A 21,338-nucleotide genomic window follows, 5' to 3' on the forward strand; every position below is an offset into this window, starting at 1 on the left:
ATAAAAATAAGAGATAATACAGATATAGTTAAAGTCTAAACTTTATGAACTACAGAAAAGTTAAAACTATGAAAAGAACAAAGTTGAATGATTCAAACTTTCTGATTTCAAGACTAATTGCAAAGCTTCATTAATCAAGACAGTGCTGTATTAGCTTAGGGACAAGCATACTCTCAGAATTAAGAGGAAAAAACTCTACATTTACAGCTAACTGATTTTTAACAAGGGTGACCAGAAAATTCAAAGGTGCTAGGACAACTGCATATCCATCAGTAAAAGAATGAAACTGGATATTCTAACTCAGAGAATAACATGGATCACAGACTGAAATCAAACAATTATAAAAACTCGGGGAAAAAAAACTAAAAGTATGGTTTTCTGAACCAGGGTCTAAGTGATATTTTTTAAGACTTGACAACAAAAACAACAACAACAAAAATAGTGATACATTGGATGACATTAAAATCAAAAACTGTTGCAGAATATGTAAAGAATCCTACAACACAATAAAAAAAAAAAGGATGCAATTTAAAAATGAGTAGGTGACTTGAATATTTTCCTAAGAAGATACACATATGGTCATAAGCACATAAAAAGATGCTCAACATCATTAGCTTTTAGAGAAATGCCATTGAATATTCAAGGATGTCCATTAGCAAAAATTCCCCAGAAAACAGATGTTGACAAGGAGGTCGAGAAATTGCAACCCTTGTACTCTGCTAGAAGGAATGTGAAATGGTACAGCAGCAATGGAAAACAGTTAGGTGGTTACTCAAAAAGCTAAACATAGAGTTACCATGACCCAGCAATTCTAACTCCTAGGTATAATGAATATGGGGGAACTAAAAGCAGAGATTCAAATATTTGTATAGCAATGAATGAATAAACAATATGATACATGCTACAACATGGTGTGACTCAAGCACATTATATTAAGTGAAAGACAGGTCTTATACTATAGGATTTCATTTATATGAAATGTCCAGAATAGGCAAATCCAGAAACAGAAAGTAGTTAGTGATTGACTAGGGAGGAATTAGAGATTAGAGGAAACGGGGAGTAATTATTAATGGGTAGAGGCTTTCTTTTGGGGGGAAACAAAAATATTCTAAAATTAAGTTGTGATAATAGCTGCACAATCCTGCGACTATGCTAAAAGGTACTAAAGTGTATACTTTAGGTAAACTGTATGGTATATATCCAAATAAAGCTATGAAACAAACTTTATGAATTATAAAATTTAAAACTTCTGGGAAAGCATCACTAAAATATTCTCCATGAAGACAACTGGGACTTAGTTTTTCCACCTTTTACACTGCAACTAAATTGAAACTACTTTTTAAACACTTAAAAATATACAACTAGTAGCAAATGTTATCTGACATCCCAAAATGTTTCAAGGATAATTATAGCACAGAATGTCACTAAGGGAAAATGTAACTGTACTGCATTCTGATTTGAAAACAGCAATCACACTTAAATTCAGAAGGGTCTAGTTACACAAAGTGCAATGGAAATACAGCAAAGACATTTATGATCAAAGTAAAAAGAAAAGTGGAACATTTTGTGTTTTAATAGATGAACTATGAGAAACATGTGCAACCTTGATAGATTTCTGTACATTTTCACTTAGCACTTCTGAGTGCAGTTCATGTCATAAGCTTAAAGATCTGCAGAGGTCAACCAGTCTTGGCCAAAACTAGACAATAGTGACTCTCAGCTCCAGGATATCTGGTTTAAATTCTCAAACAAAGTTGGTATCATTTATACTAACATAGGTAAAATATCTGTGTACTCCCTCAGCTTTCTGAGCGTTTTCTACATCAGAGCTGTCTTACAGACAAACACCTGCCTCCTTACCTAAGAATGACAACTTCTGCCGAGCACGCAAAGCAACTGCATCAGCAGTACCAGGGGCTGCAGCTGCCTGCTCTATGGAGGCAAGCCCAGAGGTGAACGCAATTGAGAAAGGTAACAAGGAACATGACCAAACCAAAGTCAGTATGAAAAGAAAAGGCAAGCCAAAAAGGGAGAGAAAGGAAAAAAATCAGGACTAAGAAGCCAGTGTTGCTGGCGCCATGGCTCAACAGGCTAATCCTCCGCCTAGCGGCGCCGGCACACAGGGTTCTAGTCCCGGTCGGAGCGCCGGATTCTGTCCCGGTTACCCTCTTCCAGGCCAGCTCTCTGCTGTGGCCTAGAAAAGCAGTGGAGGATGGCCCAAGTGCTTGGGCCCTGCACCTGCATGGGAGACCGGGAGAAGCACCTGGCTCCTGCCTTCGGATCAGCGTGGTGCGCCACCGGCCGCAGCGCACCAGCCGTGGCAGCCATTGGAGGGTGAACCAACGGCAAAGGAAGACCTTTCTCTCTCTCTCTCACTGTCCACTCTGCCTGTCAAAAAAAAAAAAAAAAATTTAAAAATAAAAAAAAAAGAAGCCAGTGTTAGGCAAAGAATGAAAGGATGACCAAAGCCAGCATCAATGTGGGGAAGAAATGATCCATAAGCAAGAGTAGGGTGCTAAGAGTCGGTGTTACATAAAAGTGTATGAAGGCAGAACCATCAAGAACATCAATCATTTATGATAAAAGCAAACTGTAGGAACAGTATTTGGTTGGAATAGAGATATCTGATAAAAATAAACACAGAATAATATCTAAAAATCAAGAAATGTCTAATTTGAAACACTCACACATATCTTAAATTTGTGTTATCTCAATCAGTAATCTAAAATACAAAGGACCATGTGAAGGGAAAAGCCAATGTAAAACTTCATACAGAATAATCTAAACAATTTTGACTTTACAATGCATTTAACCTCAGGACTCAAACATGTCATTACTACATCTATTCCCATTTCTTCTTTCCAAAAATGTTTTGTTTTTGGAGTTTGGATATGAGTGTTAACTTGGTACAACCTTGTTACAGTCACAGATGGGACCTCAAGGAATCTGAAGCCCTGGCCTATTAAGAGTATTCCCAGGAAATTAACCTTCAGTTTACCAGTTTTACAGTGCTGTGATGGGATTGTTACCAGAACTTGTAATTGGGTGTGGTAATCAGTTTTCAGAACTGTTGAGAAACCAGGTGGGATAAAACTCCCTGCAGAAAAAGCAAAGGGCGCTTCACTTGATTAATGGAAACTTCACTCCTTGCCAGAGGTACCATCTACACTACATGTCTTCATAGGGAACTTTAGAGTCTTGGAATGTTCTGCTTCCATTTTGGAGGATGCTGTAAAAAAGACAGATGAAAAAGACTGAAGAACTGTTTCGATAGTATAAAAAAGTGAAAATAATCTAAATGTCCTTTGATTAGACCAGTATATATTATAATCCATAAAACAGGATGATGAGATGAAATGAATTACATGTGTTGATAGAGCTCCAAAATTTATGAACTGAAAAAAGCAAGGAACAGAATTATATTTAAAATGTTTTCCATATATATATGTATTATCTGATCAAAAATAAGCATTAAAGTAAATTTTTTAAAGATTTATTTATTTATTTGAAAAGCAGAGTTACAGAGAGGTAGAGGTAGAGAGAGAGGTCTTCTATCCAATGGTTCACTCCCCAAATGCCCACGATGGCCAAAGCTGGGCCAATTCGAAGCCAGGAGCTTCTTCCAGGTCTCCCATGTGGGTGCAGGGACCCAAGGACTTGGGCCATCTTCTACTACTTTCCCAGGCCATAGCAGAGGGCTGTACCAGAAGTGAAGAAGCTGGGACTCGAACTGGCGTCCATATGGGATGCCGGCACTGTAGACGGCAGCTTTACCCGCTATGCCACAGTGCCAGCCCCTAAAGTATATTTTAAAGTCTGTTCATCCATATATATTATTCTATATTCAAATATACAAGGAGCCACTGATTATTCCGTAAGAGAATGAAGTCTGAAGTAGAAGCAGACTAAACATTTTCCTGGGTATCCTTATGTGCTATTTGAATATTTTAATCATGAGAAAACATTACTTGTATGATCCAACATTACTTTATAAAAAATTAATTAAATCTTATTTTATAATAAAAATATAATTGTCCCTAAAACTCTACATAAAGAGCTTGATACTACCTTGAAGAACTGCTAACTGGGACCTCAAAAATTTGAAGTCTACTTAATGCTTAAAATTTGGAGTCTACTTAATGACTAGCAATAGAGAATTGATTAAATGAGGATTTGCATGCATACATGTCATGTGGTTATTTGCAGTAACTAAAAAGGTGAGAATTAGGCATAATGGTTAAGATGCCACTTGGGACACCCACAATCTCATACTGGAATGCCTGTGTTCAAGTCCCATCTCTGTTTCCAATTCCAGCCTTCTGCTAATATGCACCTTGGAAAGTAGCAGTGATGCTGAAGTACCTGAATCCCTGATGCCATGGGGGAGATCCAGATGTGAGTTCCAGGTTCCAGGTTCTGCACCCTGCCCAGCCCTGGCCATTGCAGGCACTGGGATGATGAACCAACAATGAACATCTCTCTGTGTCCTTGCTTCTGTCTCTGTCTCTGTGTCTTTCAAAAATATTTTTGAAAAAAAGTAAAGCCATATTTACTAACATGGAAAGATCTGTATTTTTTAATGAAAAAATAAAAAACCAGGGATTTCACTCATTTAGGTCTATATTCAAAGATTTATCTGGAAAGATGATAAAATATTAATTGCATCATAACAGAATTATAGGTTTTAGTTTATATATATATTTCTGAACTACTTACCATGTTTTACAATGCACATGTATCCTTTTTTATAAGTAGGAAAAATTATTTTTAATAAGAACTATCTTGAAGAGCACGTAAAAATAAATAAATAAATGCCATCCCCTGATTTAGCTTTAGTAATATACCTATGCAAAACCAAAGATGGAAGTGAAGTTATTCACTGCTTGGGTCTGAATGATAAGGCTAACTATCAAGTATCAAAACATTTTAGATAAAATCTACAAAGAGGGTTATGACTCAAGGTTTGGCATCCAAGAATCTTCAGATGAATTGTTATATTTTATTTAAAATATTTCACTTAATGCAGACACTTCATCAGCTCCCTTGCCCTGTGAGCAGCATATGGCACTGTCACTCCTGGAAACACTCTCCCTGGCTGTTACACTTCTACCAATAAGGTCCTGTCTCACAACGGGACAACCCTTGCTTATCTCCTCCTCCTCAAGACTCAACTTTTCAGCCTCTGAGTAGATACTTCGTTCTCTACATTCCATCCTAGGCCCCCTTCTCATTTAATAAAGCCTTCACAGGCAATTGCACTGCCACTCAAAGCCACTACAAGCACATGGTAGCTCCAAAGACCCTCTCTATCCAGATCCCTTTAATGAGCACAAGATTCATATATCAGCCTCATGGAGATTTCTTCTCTGACATTTAAAAAGTACAGAAAATTAAATATATCAAAACTCAATTCATCATTTTACCCCTCAAACTTACTCCTCTGCCTGTTTTGGCAATCTGTGAATGCAACATCCAGCAGCCCATGCCAGAAACCTAAGCGTTACCCTTGGCTCTTCTCAATCTTTCATCTTTCACACCCAATAAAATAATTAGTCCCAACGATTCTCCCTGCTCATCCTCTTCTTATTTCCCTAATTCAAGCCACCCGCCACCTCCTACCTAAAAAACTATTACAACTGCATCTGTGTTTCTGTCAATCTTTTAAAGTTAAAAATCTGAACCTAATACTACCTGCTTAACATCCTAGGAATGGTGCCCACTGCCTTCAGGAAAAAGCACAAAGTCCACGGCAGGATTTATAATAGGCCACTTGGTACTCCAAATTTGCTTTTAATGCCTCTCACCTGGGACCATCGCTGTGGCATAGAAGCTTAAGCCTCTGCCTGCAGTGCCAGCCTCCCATGTGGGTACCAGTTTGAGTCCCGGCTGCTCCACTTCCAAACCAGCTCCCTACTAATGCACCTTAGAAAAGCAGCAAAAGATGGCCCAAGAACATGGGCCCCTGCAACCACCTGGCACATCCAGAAAAAGCTCCTGGTTTCTGGCTTCAGCCTGGCCCAGCCCCAACCATTGCAGCTACTCTCTCTCTCTCTTTCTTTGTTCCTCTGCCTTTAAAATATTTTTTTTAAGATTTATTTTATTTATTTGAAAGAGTTAGAGAGAGAGGTAAAGCCAGAGAGAGAAGTCATTCATCCACTGGTTCACTACCCAAATGACTGTAAAGGCCAGAGCTGAGCTCATCAGAAGCCAAGAGCCAGGAGCCAGGAGCTCTTCTTCCAGGTCTCCCATGCAGGTGCAGGGTCCCAAGGACTCGGGCCATACTCTACTGCTTTCCCAGGCCATTGCAGAGAGCTGGATTAGAAGTGGAGCAGCCGGGTCGGTGCCATGGCTTAACAGGCTAATCCTCCGCCTTGCGGCGCCAGCACACCGGGTTCTAGTCCCGGTTGGGGCGCCGGATTCTATCCCGGTTGCCCCTCTTCCAGGCCAGCTCTCTGCTATGGCCCAGGAAGGCAGTGGAGGATGGCCCAAGTCCTTGGGCCCTGCACCCGCATGGGAGACCAGGAGAAGCACCTGGCTCCTGCCTTCGGATCAGCGCAATGCGCTGGCCGCAGCAGCCATTTGAGGGTGAACCAACGGCAAAAAGGAAGACCTTTCTCTCTGTCTCTCTCTCTCACTATCCACTCTGCCTGTCCAAAAAAAAAAAAAAGAAGTGGAGCAGCCGGGACTCAAACTGGCACCCATATGGGATGTTGGCACTGCAGACTGGGGCTTTAACCCACTGCACAACAGTGCCGGCCCCAAATAAATAAATCTTTTTTTAAAAAATGCCTCTCACTCTACTCCTTACTCTTCTCTAAGACCTGAAATTCTATCAGTTTCTCACCATACCTAATCTTTTCTTTAAATCTCTGTATGAGCTGTTTGTTTAGCACTCTAAAGGGTAGCTAGAGAAGCGTTTATAGCCTTTCTCCCGTAACATTTCCCAAAATTACCTCAAATAAACAACTTAAGTTACAACTTGCTTACTACAAATTACTGCACTCTCTTTTCAACTAGATTGCAACTCTCTCCTATATTAAGAAATTATGGGGCCACTATTGATGCTACTTCTCTAATCTGGAACTCCCCAACTCCCACTCACACTTATTTACTGCCCATTCACTTGTGTAACTTTTAATTACCTTTCAAGTCACAAGTGAAATATTATCCTTGAGCCCCCAAGAGCAGATTAGACACTCCCACAGTACCTTATAATTTCCCCTATTTCAGCCCTTATATAATTGCCTGTTTACCTATATGTGCTCCTCAAAAGTCTGTTAAGTTCCCTAAAGACTAGACCATTAGCTTTTCACCACTGAATCACCTTTCCTGATACAGAGACTGGCATATAATAGACATTCACTAAATAGCTACTAAATAAATCATAAGCACACAAATTTACAAAAAGAACTACAGCTAAAAAGAAACTACAATGAAATTTCAAATATTCAAATAATTTAATTTTACATTGAAAAGAATCTTCAAAGTTAGTATTGGAAAACAAATTACAAGGCTGACATTTTCTTGTAAATTGTGTATAAACAACTTTTTGCAAATTGAGTCAATGATAAAGCACTCAAGTATTTGTATATTTAAAGGAACGCTTATATAAAACAAACTAAAACAAAAAAAAATCCAAATTTATGTATTCTGAATAAGGCTAAATTTTCACCCAATGTATTGGTATTCCTTAAAACAGAAGCCTTATAAAAGTAAGTTTTCAATACCTTCCCCTTTCCCAAAAACTGACTTATTTCATATATTATTTAATAACAACATCTTTATTAAATTCCTTTAGTTCTCTAGTCAATCTATAAATTTAGATGTATAAAAATAACTAGCCATTCTGTCCCGGTTGCTCCTCTTCCCAACCAGCTCTCTGCTGTGGCCCGGGAGTGCAGTGGAGGATGGCCCAAGTGCTTGGGCCCTGTACCCATATGGGAGACCAGAAGAAGCACCTGGCTCCTGGCTTCGGATCAGCGTGGTGTGCCAGCCGCAGCGGCCATTGGGGGGTGAACCAATGGCAAAAAGGAAGACCTTTCTCTCTGTCTCTCTCTCTCACTGTCCACTCTGTCAAAATAAATAAATAAATAACTAGCTAAGCTCTGCATCATAATATACTGAATTTTGTTAGAATTCATGGGCTATAATAAAGTTAAGATTTTTTTTAAAAAGATTTATTTATTTATTTGAAAGTCAGAGTTACACAGACAGAGAAGGAGAGGCAGAGAGAGAGAGAGAAAGGTCTTTCATCCACTGGTTCACTCCCCCAATTGGCTGCAACAGCCAGAGCTGTGCCAATCTGAAGCCAGGAGCTTCTTCCAAGTCTGCCATTCAGGTGCAGGGGCCCAAGGACTTGGGCCATCCTCCACTGCTTTCCCAGGCCATAGCAGAGAGCTGGATCAGAAGCAGAGCAACCGGGTCTCGAACCGGCACCCATATGGGATGCCAGCACTGCAGGCAGCAGCTTACCAGCTATGAAACAGCGCTGTCTCCAAAGTCACAGATTTTAAAGATTACTTGGCTAAAGAGATGAGTAACTGAATTCACAGTAAACTTTAAATATGAGAAAATATTGCAGTCTATACCAAGGAATTTAAACAAAATTAAATACCAAATAATTCAAAGGCTAATTATATTTTCTTTAACTTTAGAAATAAAGGTTTGGGGGCTGGTGCTGTGGCGCAGCGGGTTAAAGCTCTGGCCTGAAGTGTCAGCATCCCATATGGGTGCCGGTTCTAGTCCCAGCTGCTCCTCTTCTGATCCAGCTCTCTGGTATGGCCTAGGAAAGCAGTACAAGATGGCCCAAGTGCTTGGGCCCCTGCACCCATGTTGTGGGAGACCTGGAAGAAGCTCCTGGCTCCTGGCTTCAGATCAGCGCAGCTCCAGCAGTTGCAGCCAACTGGGGAGTGAACAAGCGCATGGAAGACCTCTCTCTCTGTCTCTAGCTCTCTCTGTAACTCTGTCTTTCAAATAAATAAATCTTAAAAAAAAAAAAAAAGAAAGAAAGAAAGAAATAACAGGTTTGAGGGACCAGCATTGTAGCACAGCAGGTAAAGGCGCCTGCAGTGATGCTAGCATCCCACATTGGAGTCCCAGTTTCCCCACTTCAGATCCAGTCCCCTGCAAATGGCCTGAGAAAAGTCACAGAAGATGGCCCATGTATTTGTACCCTTGCTACCCACATGGGAGACCAGAATAAAGCTGCTGGCTCCTGGCTTAGGCCTAGCCCAGCCCCAGCCTTTGCTGCCATCTGGGAAGTGAACCAGTGGATAGAAGATCTCTCTTTTGTTTCTCCCTCTCTCTCTCTAACTCTTTCAAATTTATAAACAAATCTTTAAAAAAGTAGTACAGGCTTGAGCCCCTTAACCCTCATTTAAACAGATTCATTTCATTTCAAGGTTTATTTTTTAAAAAAAGCCTTATGACTCTTAGTGTCTCTATTTTCAAACACCTGGACACTCCACTTGGATTCAGCCAGTTAATAAAGTTTTCCTTGGCCTTGGCTTTGGGTGTTGTTCAAGTCTATTCAGGGTATCAACACAGCCAGCCCATCAAACTTGCCTTCTCTTGCTATTTAATCTTTACAAGGTATTGCTTTTCTTCTGTCTTATAATATTCCTCAAGTTCTTAATTTTAACAAGTTTAGATGAAAATTTTTCAAATATAAATTTCCGGCACACCAAAAAAAAAAGTATTAAATACCTGTTACCATTTGGCAATGTGCCAAGAGCACACACTCACTGCCTGGAAGAAATCTATAATCTCTAACTCATAAGCATTCACCAGAAAGCCCCAAAGGACATATAAACATTAGCCACATATACACTGAGGTAGTTACATAATATATCAATGAAGGACAAACAACTTTGGTGGGGTCATGAGGGAAGAGAGAATTACCGGAGCTAGATATTGAGACAGGATTTCTGAGGCTGAATGTTATACCTTTTTCAACCGACGGAAAGAAATTCCAGTACAAAGCTCTGCCTCAGAAAAGGGTCACAGTGGTCTGATTTAATGCAGAAGAACGGTTGTGTGACTCTGTATTTCAGAATCACCTGAAGAGATTATAATATGAGCTTTGTCCTGGAATAAGGTAGGTTAGTCAGATCTGACAAGACAAAGGACAAAGAGTGTGGTCCTAATCCACAGTCCATGGAAAGTCTCTCAAAATCACGTTTTTTCTGCTTTGGGGGTGATCCAGAAAATCGATTACCAGATATATATCTAACAGAACTGAAAGCTGGGGCCAGCGCTGTGCTACAGCAGGTAAAGCTGCCGCCTGCAGTGCTGGCATCCAATATGGGCGCTGGTTTGAGTCCTGCTGATCCACTTCCGATCCAGCTCTCTGCTATGGCCTAGGAAAACAGTAGAAGATGGCCCAATTCCTTGGGTCCCTGCACCCACGTGGGAGACTTGGAAGAAGCTCCTGGCTCCTGGCTTCAGATCGGCACAGCTCCAGCCATCACGGCCAATTGGGGAGTGAACCAGTGGATGGAAGGCCTCTTTCTCTCTCTCTGCCTATACCTCTCTATAAATCTGCCTTTCAAATAAATAAATCTTAAAAAAAAAAAAAACAACTGATAGCTCACACAGAAATGTTCGTAGCAGCATTGTTCATTAATACCCAAAAAAGTGGAAACCCAAATGTCTAACTGATGAATGGATAAAATGTGGTATATGCATACGAGGCAACATTACTGAGCCAGTAAAAGGTGTGAAGTACTGATATACATACTACATGTATAAACCTTCAGAGCATAATGCCAAGTAAAAGACATACACAAAAGGCCATTTATATGAAATGTCCAGAAAAGGCAAAACCATAGAGGCACAAAGTAGATTCATCAGTGGCTGAGAAGTACAAATATAGACTATAATTGTTACAGGGTTTCTCTTTGGGATAATAAAAATGTTCTGAAATTACATAGTGGTGATGGTTGAATATACTAAAACACACTTGTAAACATATTAACAGCCAGTGAATCAACCACACACTTCAAGAGGGTGAATTTGATGGTACATTTTGAAAGGGGATCTTCAGCATTTTTTCTGCTGCAACACATCTGAAGGACATGACATAGCTCCACAGTAAGGCCAGCTGACTACAGCAAGGACTTGCTTGGGGACTTTGACAACAACTGTATTAAAGAATAGAGGCCGGCGCGGCGGCCCAATAGACTAATCATCTGCCTGCGGCGCCGGCACACTGGGTTCTAGTCCCGGTCGGGGCACCAGATTCTGTCCCAGTTGCTCCTCTTCCCGTCCAGCTCTCTGCTGTGGCCCGGGAGTGCAGTGGAGGATGGCCCAAGTGCTTGGGCCCTGCACCCGTATGGGAGACCAGAAGAAGCACCTGGCTCCTAGCTTCGGATCAGCGTGGTGCACCGGCCACAGCGGCCATTGGGGGTGAACCAACAGAAAAAGGAAGATCTTTCTCTCTGTCTTTCCCTCACTGTCCACTCTGCCTGTCAAAAAAAAAAAAAGAGAGAATCATGATACCAAAGAGTCTTCAAGTATTAAGACCAAAACAACAGGTGAAGGCTCCTTTTAGTGATAACATCAAGAATTGCCTTGAGGTAACAAAAGAAATCATACAGTAACTTTTAACAAGGTGATGACTAAGGCCTACTACCTAAACTACTAAAAAGGAAAAGATTTACAAATTGTTCTGAAGGAGGAAAGGAGAATAGGATTTTTATTCTTTAACAACAGCTAAGAACAGGAAAACAGTAAAGACATAATGAGGATTGGAGTCAATAACAAAGGCATTGTAAGAAAGACAATAGCCAAAGGGAACATTTATCAATACCGATTTGGCATATATAAGTTCCCAACTAACAAATGTATCACATCTTAAATGTTTATAAATCAGAATACTGAATACAATTGTAGGAAAATGTTTTGAAAGAGTTAAGTTCACAAATGGCCTATAATAATTTGTTAAAATTTTTCATTATTTCTATTTCCCAGAAGAAATCCAAGATGCTATTAGCCCTATCCCTACCTCCCATTTCACCACACTTCAGTGCCCCATCAAGAGAAATGTCATTACTTCCTAAACTCTAACTGGGAGAAAAATCTCTCCACCACCACCCGCAACTCCTGCCCCATCTGTTGCCACCACCACCTCAGCAACACAGAAAATTCTGGCTTCCTTCCCCTCACAGAGGTGAGGCCAAAACAGAATCATTTGCCTTCCAGCACCACAAGCGAAATGGAAGTCTGCCATGGCAGTTTAACAAATGAGAGAGATTCTTAAGTCTCACTTACTTGGCTTGCAAAGGCTGCTTGTATTGAATGGCCAACATTCTTAGGACATAAAACTGCCACACACACAATTAAGGCGTTCCACACATGCTGATAAATGTATTCCCACTGCTGTCCTGTGGGCGCACTGGAAAATTTGTAGTATCTGTACATACTTCTACTCATACAGCAAGAGCCCCAAAAAATGCCAGCAGGGGAAAATGAGTGGGGAGGAAAGGCAAGAGAAGAAATATTCAAACCTATAACAATTTACTGGGTCCTGCAAGAAATACAATAAAGAGCATCCCTTTCCATTCTAGTCCCCTATATACCCTTTTAATGAGACTTCTGTCTTCAGAGATTCCAATCAATACTATACAATGTGCACAGGTATCAAAATATCACATGGCAGAATTTTTATGTATCTGTTAAAACATATTATATTTTTAAAAGTTCAAACCAAATGTTGCCATCTTTGAAGGGTTTTTATTAAAAATTGTAAGTAATTGGGGCCTTCCTTTTCTGAGTTCCAGTAACACCTTGTATTATTATTATAGTACTTCTTAAATTGCTACAGTTTGCTCACATGTTTCTTTCTCCAGCAGTTATCTCCCTAAATAATGAAACATTTTATTCATTTTTGCATTCTCAATACCTTGGACAGTGCTTGGCACATAGAAGGGTCCAATAAGTGTTTCTTTAATGAATGAGTCAATGAATTTCTTCAAAATTTTACCGTTGGAAAATGGTAAAAATGATAACTCACATGAACAAATGCCAAATGAATTAATTTAATTTGCCAGTTTAAAAAAAAATCCAGCCGGCACCATGGCTCACTTGGCTAATCCTCCACCTGCGGTGCCAGCACCCTGGGTTCTAGTCCCAGTTGGGGTGTCGGATTCTATCCCGGCTGCTCCTCTTCCAGTCCAGCTCTCTGCTATGGCCCGGGAAGGCAGTGGAGGATGGCCCAAGTGCTTGGACCCTGCACCCACATGGAAGACCAGGAGAAAGCACCTGGTTCCTGGCTTCGGATCAGCGCAGCGCGCCAGCCACAGTGGCCATTTGGAGGGTGAACCAACGGAAAAAGGAAGACCTTTCTCTCTCTCACAGTCTAACTCTGCCTGTCCAAAAAAAAAAAAAAATCCAAGTCTTAAACAGTGGATCTGAATGCACTGAATATCGCTGTGGCGCAGCAGGTTAATGCCCTGGCCTGAGGTGCTGGCATCCCATACGGGTGCCGGTTCGAGACGCGGCTGCTCCACCTCTGATCCAGCTCTCTGCTATGGCCTGGGAAAGCAGTAGATGATGGCCCAACTCCCTGGGCCCCTGCACTCACAGGAGAGACCCAGAATAAGCTCTTGGCTCCTGGCTTTGGACTGGCGCAGCTCCAGCCATTGTGCTCAACTGGGGAGTGAACCATCGGATGGAAGACCTCTCTCTCTCTTCCCCTCTCCTCTCTCTCTGTGTAACTCTGACTTTCAAATAAATAAATAAACCTAAAAAAAGAAAAAATTCAACTACAAGTAGGTAAGAGCACAGAGTAAATATTCTGCTTGTCCCTTCCATCACATTTTTAGAAAGCTATAAGAATATTTCTTATTGCACATACACAATCTTCACAGATAGAGATTAATTTATAACATGGTGTATTTGGCATTTTTGACAGCTACAGAAATATTTAAATAAAAATGTACTTCAATATAGGATCCAACAATATTTCGAGGGGAAAAGAGTAAGAGGACACTGACTTGTTCCTAATAGATTCCTTTGGAAATAAGGATTCTAACCAAGTTCTGATCATAGTTAAAATATTAACACTGAATTAAAGCTCCACAGCAGATTCAATCAAAAAAGTTTCTTGGGCTGGACACCAGACAAATCCTTCACAGTTATGGGAGCAGGCACTAGCTCATAAATCCTCAAGATCATAAGAAATCCATATGGAGGAATGCAAAGGTCATACAAAACAAATTAGCTTAAGTAGCTGAGAGGTGGTTGGAAGTTACCTAACTTCCTATCAGCCACTGCTGGGAACTAATGTTAAAAAGCATGAGACGGGGCCGGCACTGTGGCGGCACTGTGGCGTAGAGGATAAAGCCACTGCCTGCAGTGCCGGCATCCCATATGAGCGTCGGTTCTACTCCCAGCTGCTCTGCTTCGACCCAGCTCTCTATTATGGCCTGGGAAAGCAGTACAAGATGGCCCAAGTGCTTGGACCCCTGCACCCATGTGGAAAACCCGGAAGAAGCTCCTGGCTTCAGACACAGCTCCAGCCATTGCAGCCAGTTGGGGAGTGAACCAGCAGATGGAAGACCTCTCTCTCTCTCTGCCTCTCCTTCTCTCTGTGTGTAACTCTGTCAAATAAATAAATAAATCTTAAAAAAAAAAAAAAAAGGCATGAGACTTAAATATACTGAAGGGTACCACTATATAAAGTAGAGTCTGTATTTTAGTGGTGGCTGGTAGTCTCACCTTGAAAAAGTGTAATATTTTATGTTCATAATTTTTAATTCCTCAAAAATTATCTACTGAAGCCTCCTACCCTTACGAATAAGGAAGCCGATGTCTGAAAGGACAAATGACTTATCCAAGGTCATACTGCTGATAACAGGCAAAGTCTGAATTCAAACTCAGGTCTCCAAGAGTCCCTAATTTAGAGGTGTTTTCCTTGGATACAAAGTTTTCTTATCTTTACATGTCTTTTTTTAGAGCTTGGTCCTACATACACAAAACACACACACACACACACACACGTGCAAAGCATATGTATCTAATCTACAGATACACAAATACATGTATATTCATATATACCCATTTATATACATATTCTCATAGCACTTGGAAAGCTAGGGCCATTCAGAAAATATACCCCCAAAATACAGTTTATTGAAAAGAACAACTCTATGATAAAGCATTCATGCTTTCTAAGCAACTTACTGGAAACCAATATTTACACTTACTAGAAACCAATATTTACACTTAAAAGGTATATTATTTATGATGAAGCATAATGGTTAAGAGCATGGACTCTGGAGTAAGAGGTCTGCATCTAATCCTTGCTAACACTTAATTAGCCATGTACCCACTTTCTAAGTCTCAGTTTCTTCACCTGTAATAGGGAAAAATAACAACTGGACATAGTTACAAGGATTAAACAGATGATTAACACTCAGGACTTAACAGTAATTAATTACTCAATAATTTAGCTATTCTTATCATTATCACCGTGCACTTATGTCTGTTTTCTACAAATATACCTCAAAGAACGTTTTCTGTGTACCTAACACACACAACAGTCCTAAGTATATACTATCCATTCTTTTGAAGACAGATTAGAAACACTATTTAAGAAAATTCTTTTTTTCTTTCTTTTCTGTGGATAAAACTCTTACTCCAAATTGACTGTTTTAAAGATTTATTGATGTTTATTTGAAGGGCAGAGTGACATGGCGGGGCCGGGGGGCAGGAGGGACACGCACAAAAAGGTCTTGCATCATCTGCTGGTTCATTTCCAAAATGGCTGCAACAGCCAGGTCTGAGTCAGACCAAACCCAGGAGCCAGGAATTCCAGTTGGGTCTCCCCCATGGATGCCAGTGGCCAAAGAACGTGGGTCATCCTCCACAACCTCCCCAGGTACACTAGCAGGGAGCTGAGTCAGAAGCAGAGCAGCCAGAACTCAAACTGGCACTCTGGTGTAGGATGCTGCCACAAGTGGTGGCACCCCTGGGCCACAATGCTGGCCCCCAATTTGATTTTTTAACTCTACATACGTTCGGTGACTAAATTAAGAGTCTAGAATTTTTTTTTTTTTTAATTTTTGACAGGCAGAGTGGACAGTGAGAGAGAGACAGAGAGAAAGGTCTTCCTTTTGCCGTTGGTTCACCCTCCAATGGCCGCCGCGGTAGGTGCGCTGCGGCCGGCGCACCGCGCTGATCCGATGGCAGGAGCCAGGTACTTATCCTGGTCTCCCATGGGGTGCAGGGCCCAAGGACTTGGGCTATCCTCCACTGAACTCCCTGGCCACAGCAGAGAGCTGGCCTGGAAGAGGGGCAACCGGGACAGGATCGGTGCCCCGACCGGGACTAGAACCCGGTGTGCTGGAGCCGCAAGGCGGAGGATTAGCCTAGTGAGCCGCGGCGCCGGCAGAGAGTCTAGAATTTTAAAAGACAAATTATTTTCTGTCTTCTTATACTTTTGCATTCTTTCAAAGAAAATGAGTTTGGTTGCCTGAAGTCTGCAAAGAAGAGATAAAATGGACTCAGAAGAATGAACCCCCTGCCTCCCACTGAGTATCCTTCTAGTGATCAGACACAAAGGACACGCTCTCATTCATGATACTGAGAACAAATGAATTTTAATTCTACTATCTTTACATATTTTAACTATTATAATCTGAAATTAACACAATTATGAAAGGCCCATTTTCCCCTTGTACTGTAATCATGATTCAAATACAATATTCCCCCTTCCCTACATTCCTTAAAAGATTGACTTTATCATAAGTGTATACTAGCATAGAGCTGTAACAAATTCATTCATTAAATCAAAGAAATGGAGATTCAAGCAATTTTGTTTCCTAAAATGTAATAATTTTAGAAGCTAACTCCTTTGGTCTAAATTCTGTTTTATTTATTTATTTTTTTTGACAGGCAGAGTGGACAGTGAGAGAGAGAGACAGGGAGAAAGGTCTTCCTTTGCCGTTGGTTCACCCCTCAATGGCCACTGCAGCCGGCGCACCACGCTGATCCAAAGCCAGGAGCCAGGTGCTTCTCCTGGTCTCCCATGCGGGTGCAAGGCCCAAGGACTTGGACCATCCTCCACTACACTCCCCGGCCATAGCAGAGAGCTGGCCTGGAAGAGGGGCAACCAGGACAGAATCCAGCGCCCTGACTGGGACTAGAACCTGGTGTGCCAGTGCCACAGGCAGAGGATTAGCCTATTGAGCTGGCGGTCTAAATTCTTTTACCACTCATTCATGTTCTATGCCCACTGGACAACTGAAAGAAAGTAACATTTACATACACTCATTTTAATAGGCAAATAAGTCTAAACAAAAGTTTATTTACATTATTTCATTTTATGATAAATTCAGGATTCTCCTTGAAGGAACTACCATTTGATTTCCTGGAGGACTCTGAAATTTCGGTTGGAGAATACATAATTTAATTTGAAAGTAAATCAATACTAGAAACAAATTGTTTGATCATCTTATTATAAAAGATTAAACTGCCAGAAACTTTATTTTAACAGGACTAAAATGTATTAAATTACATTTTACTGACATAAGCTCAAAAGAGCCTCATAACTACAATCTGGTATTTTACCAGAGTCAGGTTATAAAAAAGAAGCCAAACCAAAAACTATTCCCCCTGGAAAACAAACTGTTTTAAGCAATTTTTGTAATATATTTTTTTTATTTGACAGGCAGAGTTAGACAGTGAGAGAGAGACAGAAAGGTCTTCCTTCCATTGGTTCACCCTCCAAATAGCCACCATGGCAGGAGCTACGCTGATCCAAAGCCAGGAGCCAGGTGCTTCCTCCTGGTCTCCCAAGTAGGTGCAGGGCCCAAGCACTTGGGCCATCCTCCACTGCCATCCTGGGCCACAGCAGAGAACTGGACTAGAAGAGGAGCAACCGGGATTAGAACCCGGCGCCCATATGGGATGCCGGCACTGCAGGCAGAGAATTAACCAAGTGAGCCATGGCGCCAGCCCCTGTTTTAAGCAATTTTAAAACTCTCTTGACATTTGATCCATTAAAAAAAAAAAAGTTCATCATATAAACAGAATCATTAAAGGATGCTGAAAAACAAACCCAAAGGATTACAAATAAAAACTTTTCTCCCAAATGCAATGTTACTGGTTCAACTATCACAAACAACTGAAAAATGTTTCTATACAATACACCAGCTTTTTAAAAATTAATTTACTATTTCTAAATTCTTTTCAAATTGTTCTTAACAGGCTAAAATAAAATGACCATTAAGACATAAAATAACAAAATAACAGTCCTTCCTACCAACACACAATATTAGTTTTTTAAATAAAATCTGAATTACAAAAATTTGCATATTTTATTAGTTTAAAATGGGAAATTATGAAAATAGAGCTGGCTTCTCAAAGGTATTAAAACTAATTTAAAGTCACTAGAATTTTATAAAACAGAAGACAAATTGGCCAAATGTACTACCATGTCTAATCTTCTGGGATTGGAGATTGTATGAATATGCCCAAAGTTACATAATATTGGGGGATGGGGAGATGGTTGAAGGCCTTTCAAAAATGTATGGTAAATAAGGATAATTTCTAAAATATATGTCATAACAGAGTAAAACTTCAATGAGAAATCTAATTAGACAACACCAGAGTCAGCAGTACCTCCAGACACTAATTTCTCAAATGTTACCAGACTATCCTTACGTTAAAAAGTACCTTTAAATACATGTAGCACCCAGAGCAGCAAGTTTTCAAATCCTTACCTTTTGTGGACATCTGTGCTACTTTATTACTGCATCAAAGCACTGAAATACATGCTCCAACTTAATTAGAACTACTATCTTTCTCCTGGGCTCCATTTTAATATTTTTTCGAAAGACACTTCATTCAATAAACCGAAGAAATAGACTGAGTACATACACATTTCCTTTTCCAACATCCAGTATATTAAAGTATTCCTAAATACGGCCTCCCCCGACTCTCCCAGAGAACTTGCTTCAGCTTCATGAATGGTTTCACTTTTTTTTAGCGTTAATGTATGTCTGAACATCTGAACATCCCCTCCTACCTAATTTGAAAAAATAAAATTACTTTCAACATCCAACAGCAGCCATGCAAGTAAAGCTACTTTGTTTCCAATAAAACCCAAAGATTATATAATAAGCTATGACATTACCTTCCCAACAATGTTTCCCAATATCTCCTACAGAGACAACATCCATTTTCACAAGAGGAAAACAAATAGTGAATAAAATACATTTCCTCCCCAACTAAGAACTGCCTTCTCTTTTGTCAATATTACAACACATTCATCTACTGACAAAGGAAAAAGGAACACTTCACCAGCCTATTAGGAAACTAAACTGGGAGCATTACCAGCCAGAGATTTAATTGAGTTATTTCTAGGGAAGAATATTTAAAGCAGAGATTATTTAAAGCACACAGTCAGGTGCTAAATGTTGGGGAAACAGCCGGCACAAGGCAGCCCCTATTTGTCACTTGTCTTTTTCCCCACTACCCACCCTGCACCAAACCCCCATTGTTCTAGGTAAAAACTCACAGCTAATGATACCCAAATAGCAACTGCTACATCTGTGTGGCCGATGGTCACGAGGAACGCTCCAGAACCACACCGACTTGCTGCCTTCTTCCCCACAAATAAAACCCTAATTTGATCATAAATTGGTCACAAACTGGTGGGGGAAAGGCTCGCAGCTTGCCTTGCAGACGCACGGATGTCATTCCAGAGGCGGCTGAGCCAAGCCCCAGAACGGTACCATCATCACCCGACCGACCGGAGGAAAAGAAAGCATTGCAAGTGGCGCTTTATAAGCGCATTTACAAGAGGGCGAAGAAAAATCCAGGACCGCAACCCTCGGAAAGTATCCAGTCCACTGGGCACTGGCTCCTCTCGCCGCCGAGCACCCCAGCACAGCGCGGATGCAGCACGCAGGCTTTCCGGTGGGCTCGCAGCCCTGGTCCAGCACTGCCTCCCCCAAACCGGCTGGTGGGGACACCTGCGGGCGTCCAGGGAGCCGGCGCCCCGCACCCCGGCGGCCGACTCTCCCTCGGGGCTACCTGCCTCGGCCTGCGGGAGCGCCGCCCGGCACGCGCCCGCGCGCACACACACACACACGCACGCACTCACACTCACACTCACCCATCTTTCCTCTTGGCTTTGTAGACGTGACCATAAGTGCCTCGGCCAACTTTGCAGCCCTCGTATTCAAACAGGTCCTCGACCCGCTCCCGCTCGCTGCTCAGCTTCACTTTAAAGTCATAGTCCATTGTCACAGCCTCCGAGGCCGGAGAGCTGGGTCGGCGGGCCGGGGGCCGGGGTGGGGACCGGGGAAGCACGGGCAGCCGCAAGCCCCCGGGAACCCGCCCGCTCTACGCCCGCCGGCCGCAGCACCAGCGCGACGGATGCGGCAGCCGCAGGAGGAGGCCGCGCGCGAGCGCCGGGGACATCCAGGAGGGCAGCGGGGCAGAGGCCGGCCGGGGCGGGGAGGTTCCCCCCGGGCGAAGGAGAGCCGAGGGACGGCGGCGGGGGGCGGGGAGCGGCTGTCTCTGCCCTTGTCCCCGCGGGCTCCGCGGCCGCCGGCGCCGCTGCGCTCTCCGGCCGCGCGTGTCCTGCTCCCGCGGCGGTGGGAGCGGCGGGGCGGCCGCGGTTGGCGCTCCTTCTCTCACACGCGCACTCACGCCTCACCCTCTCTCGCTCTCTCACACACACACACACACGCTCACACTCACTCACTCACTCACTCTCCCATACACTCCAACAGAAAGGCAGCGCCGCACAACAGCCGGTACCTCCTCAGAGAGAGGAGGAGGGAGGGCACCCGCGGAACACGGCCGCGGCTGTCGCAAAAGCGTCGCGAAGCCTGGGGCAGCCTCGGGCCCTGACTGCAGCCGGCTCCCGCGGCGGCTGGCAGTCCCTGCTGGCGCCCGCACCCCGAGGGCACTGTGCAAGGGAGCCGGGGAGCCACTGCCCAAAGCTGCCGCCAAACGTACCACGTGGATGGGCGCCCGCGGTGGCGCGGCCCCAGACTACAACGCCCAGAATGCTTGGGCCGCCGCTGTTGCCGCCCCTTTACGGCTCCACCCCGCACGGTGGGAATATGGAGTGTTGCGTGATGGGATTAGTAGTCCGAGGCGAGATTAGTTTCATTCACTTAAAGGGATAAAAAAAAAAATAAAAATTTTTTTTCTTTTTCTTTTTCTTACAGCGGTATTATTAGAGTCTGAATTGGACCAAAACTGGACTCAAGAGACTCACGTGCGAGGGGAGCTAAAGAACGTTACACTTATATTCTGTGTCTCTTCTGAACTCCGGATATTAAAGAACATCATCTTTATCGGACGAATGCTATTTGTAA

General features: G+C 42.3%; 1 protein-coding gene across 6 annotated transcripts in view; it reads right to left on the reverse strand.

The window, feature by feature from the left end:
• The window catches only part of CDK8 (cyclin dependent kinase 8), a 139,306-nt gene extending 118,930 nt beyond the window's left edge, over positions 1-20,376 (reverse strand). For 3 of the 6 annotated variants that reach the window (XM_062194580.1, XM_062194581.1, XM_062194577.1), the window contains exon 1: positions 20,123-20,375. In XM_062194580.1, coding sequence (XP_062050564.1) covers positions 20,123-20,250 — 128 coding nt within the window. In that variant the 5' untranslated portion in view covers positions 20,251-20,375. Of the gene's footprint in view, positions 1-20,122 lie in introns of all 6 variants that reach the window. The other 3 variants (XM_062194579.1, XM_062194578.1, XM_062194576.1) reach the window with 2 other exon arrangements.
• Between the last annotated feature and the right edge of the window lie 962 nt (positions 20,377-21,338).

Source organism: Lepus europaeus, chromosome 6 (assembly GCF_033115175.1).
Source record: "Lepus europaeus isolate LE1 chromosome 6, mLepTim1.pri, whole genome shotgun sequence".
NCBI lineage: Eukaryota > Metazoa > Chordata > Mammalia > Lagomorpha > Leporidae > Lepus > Lepus europaeus.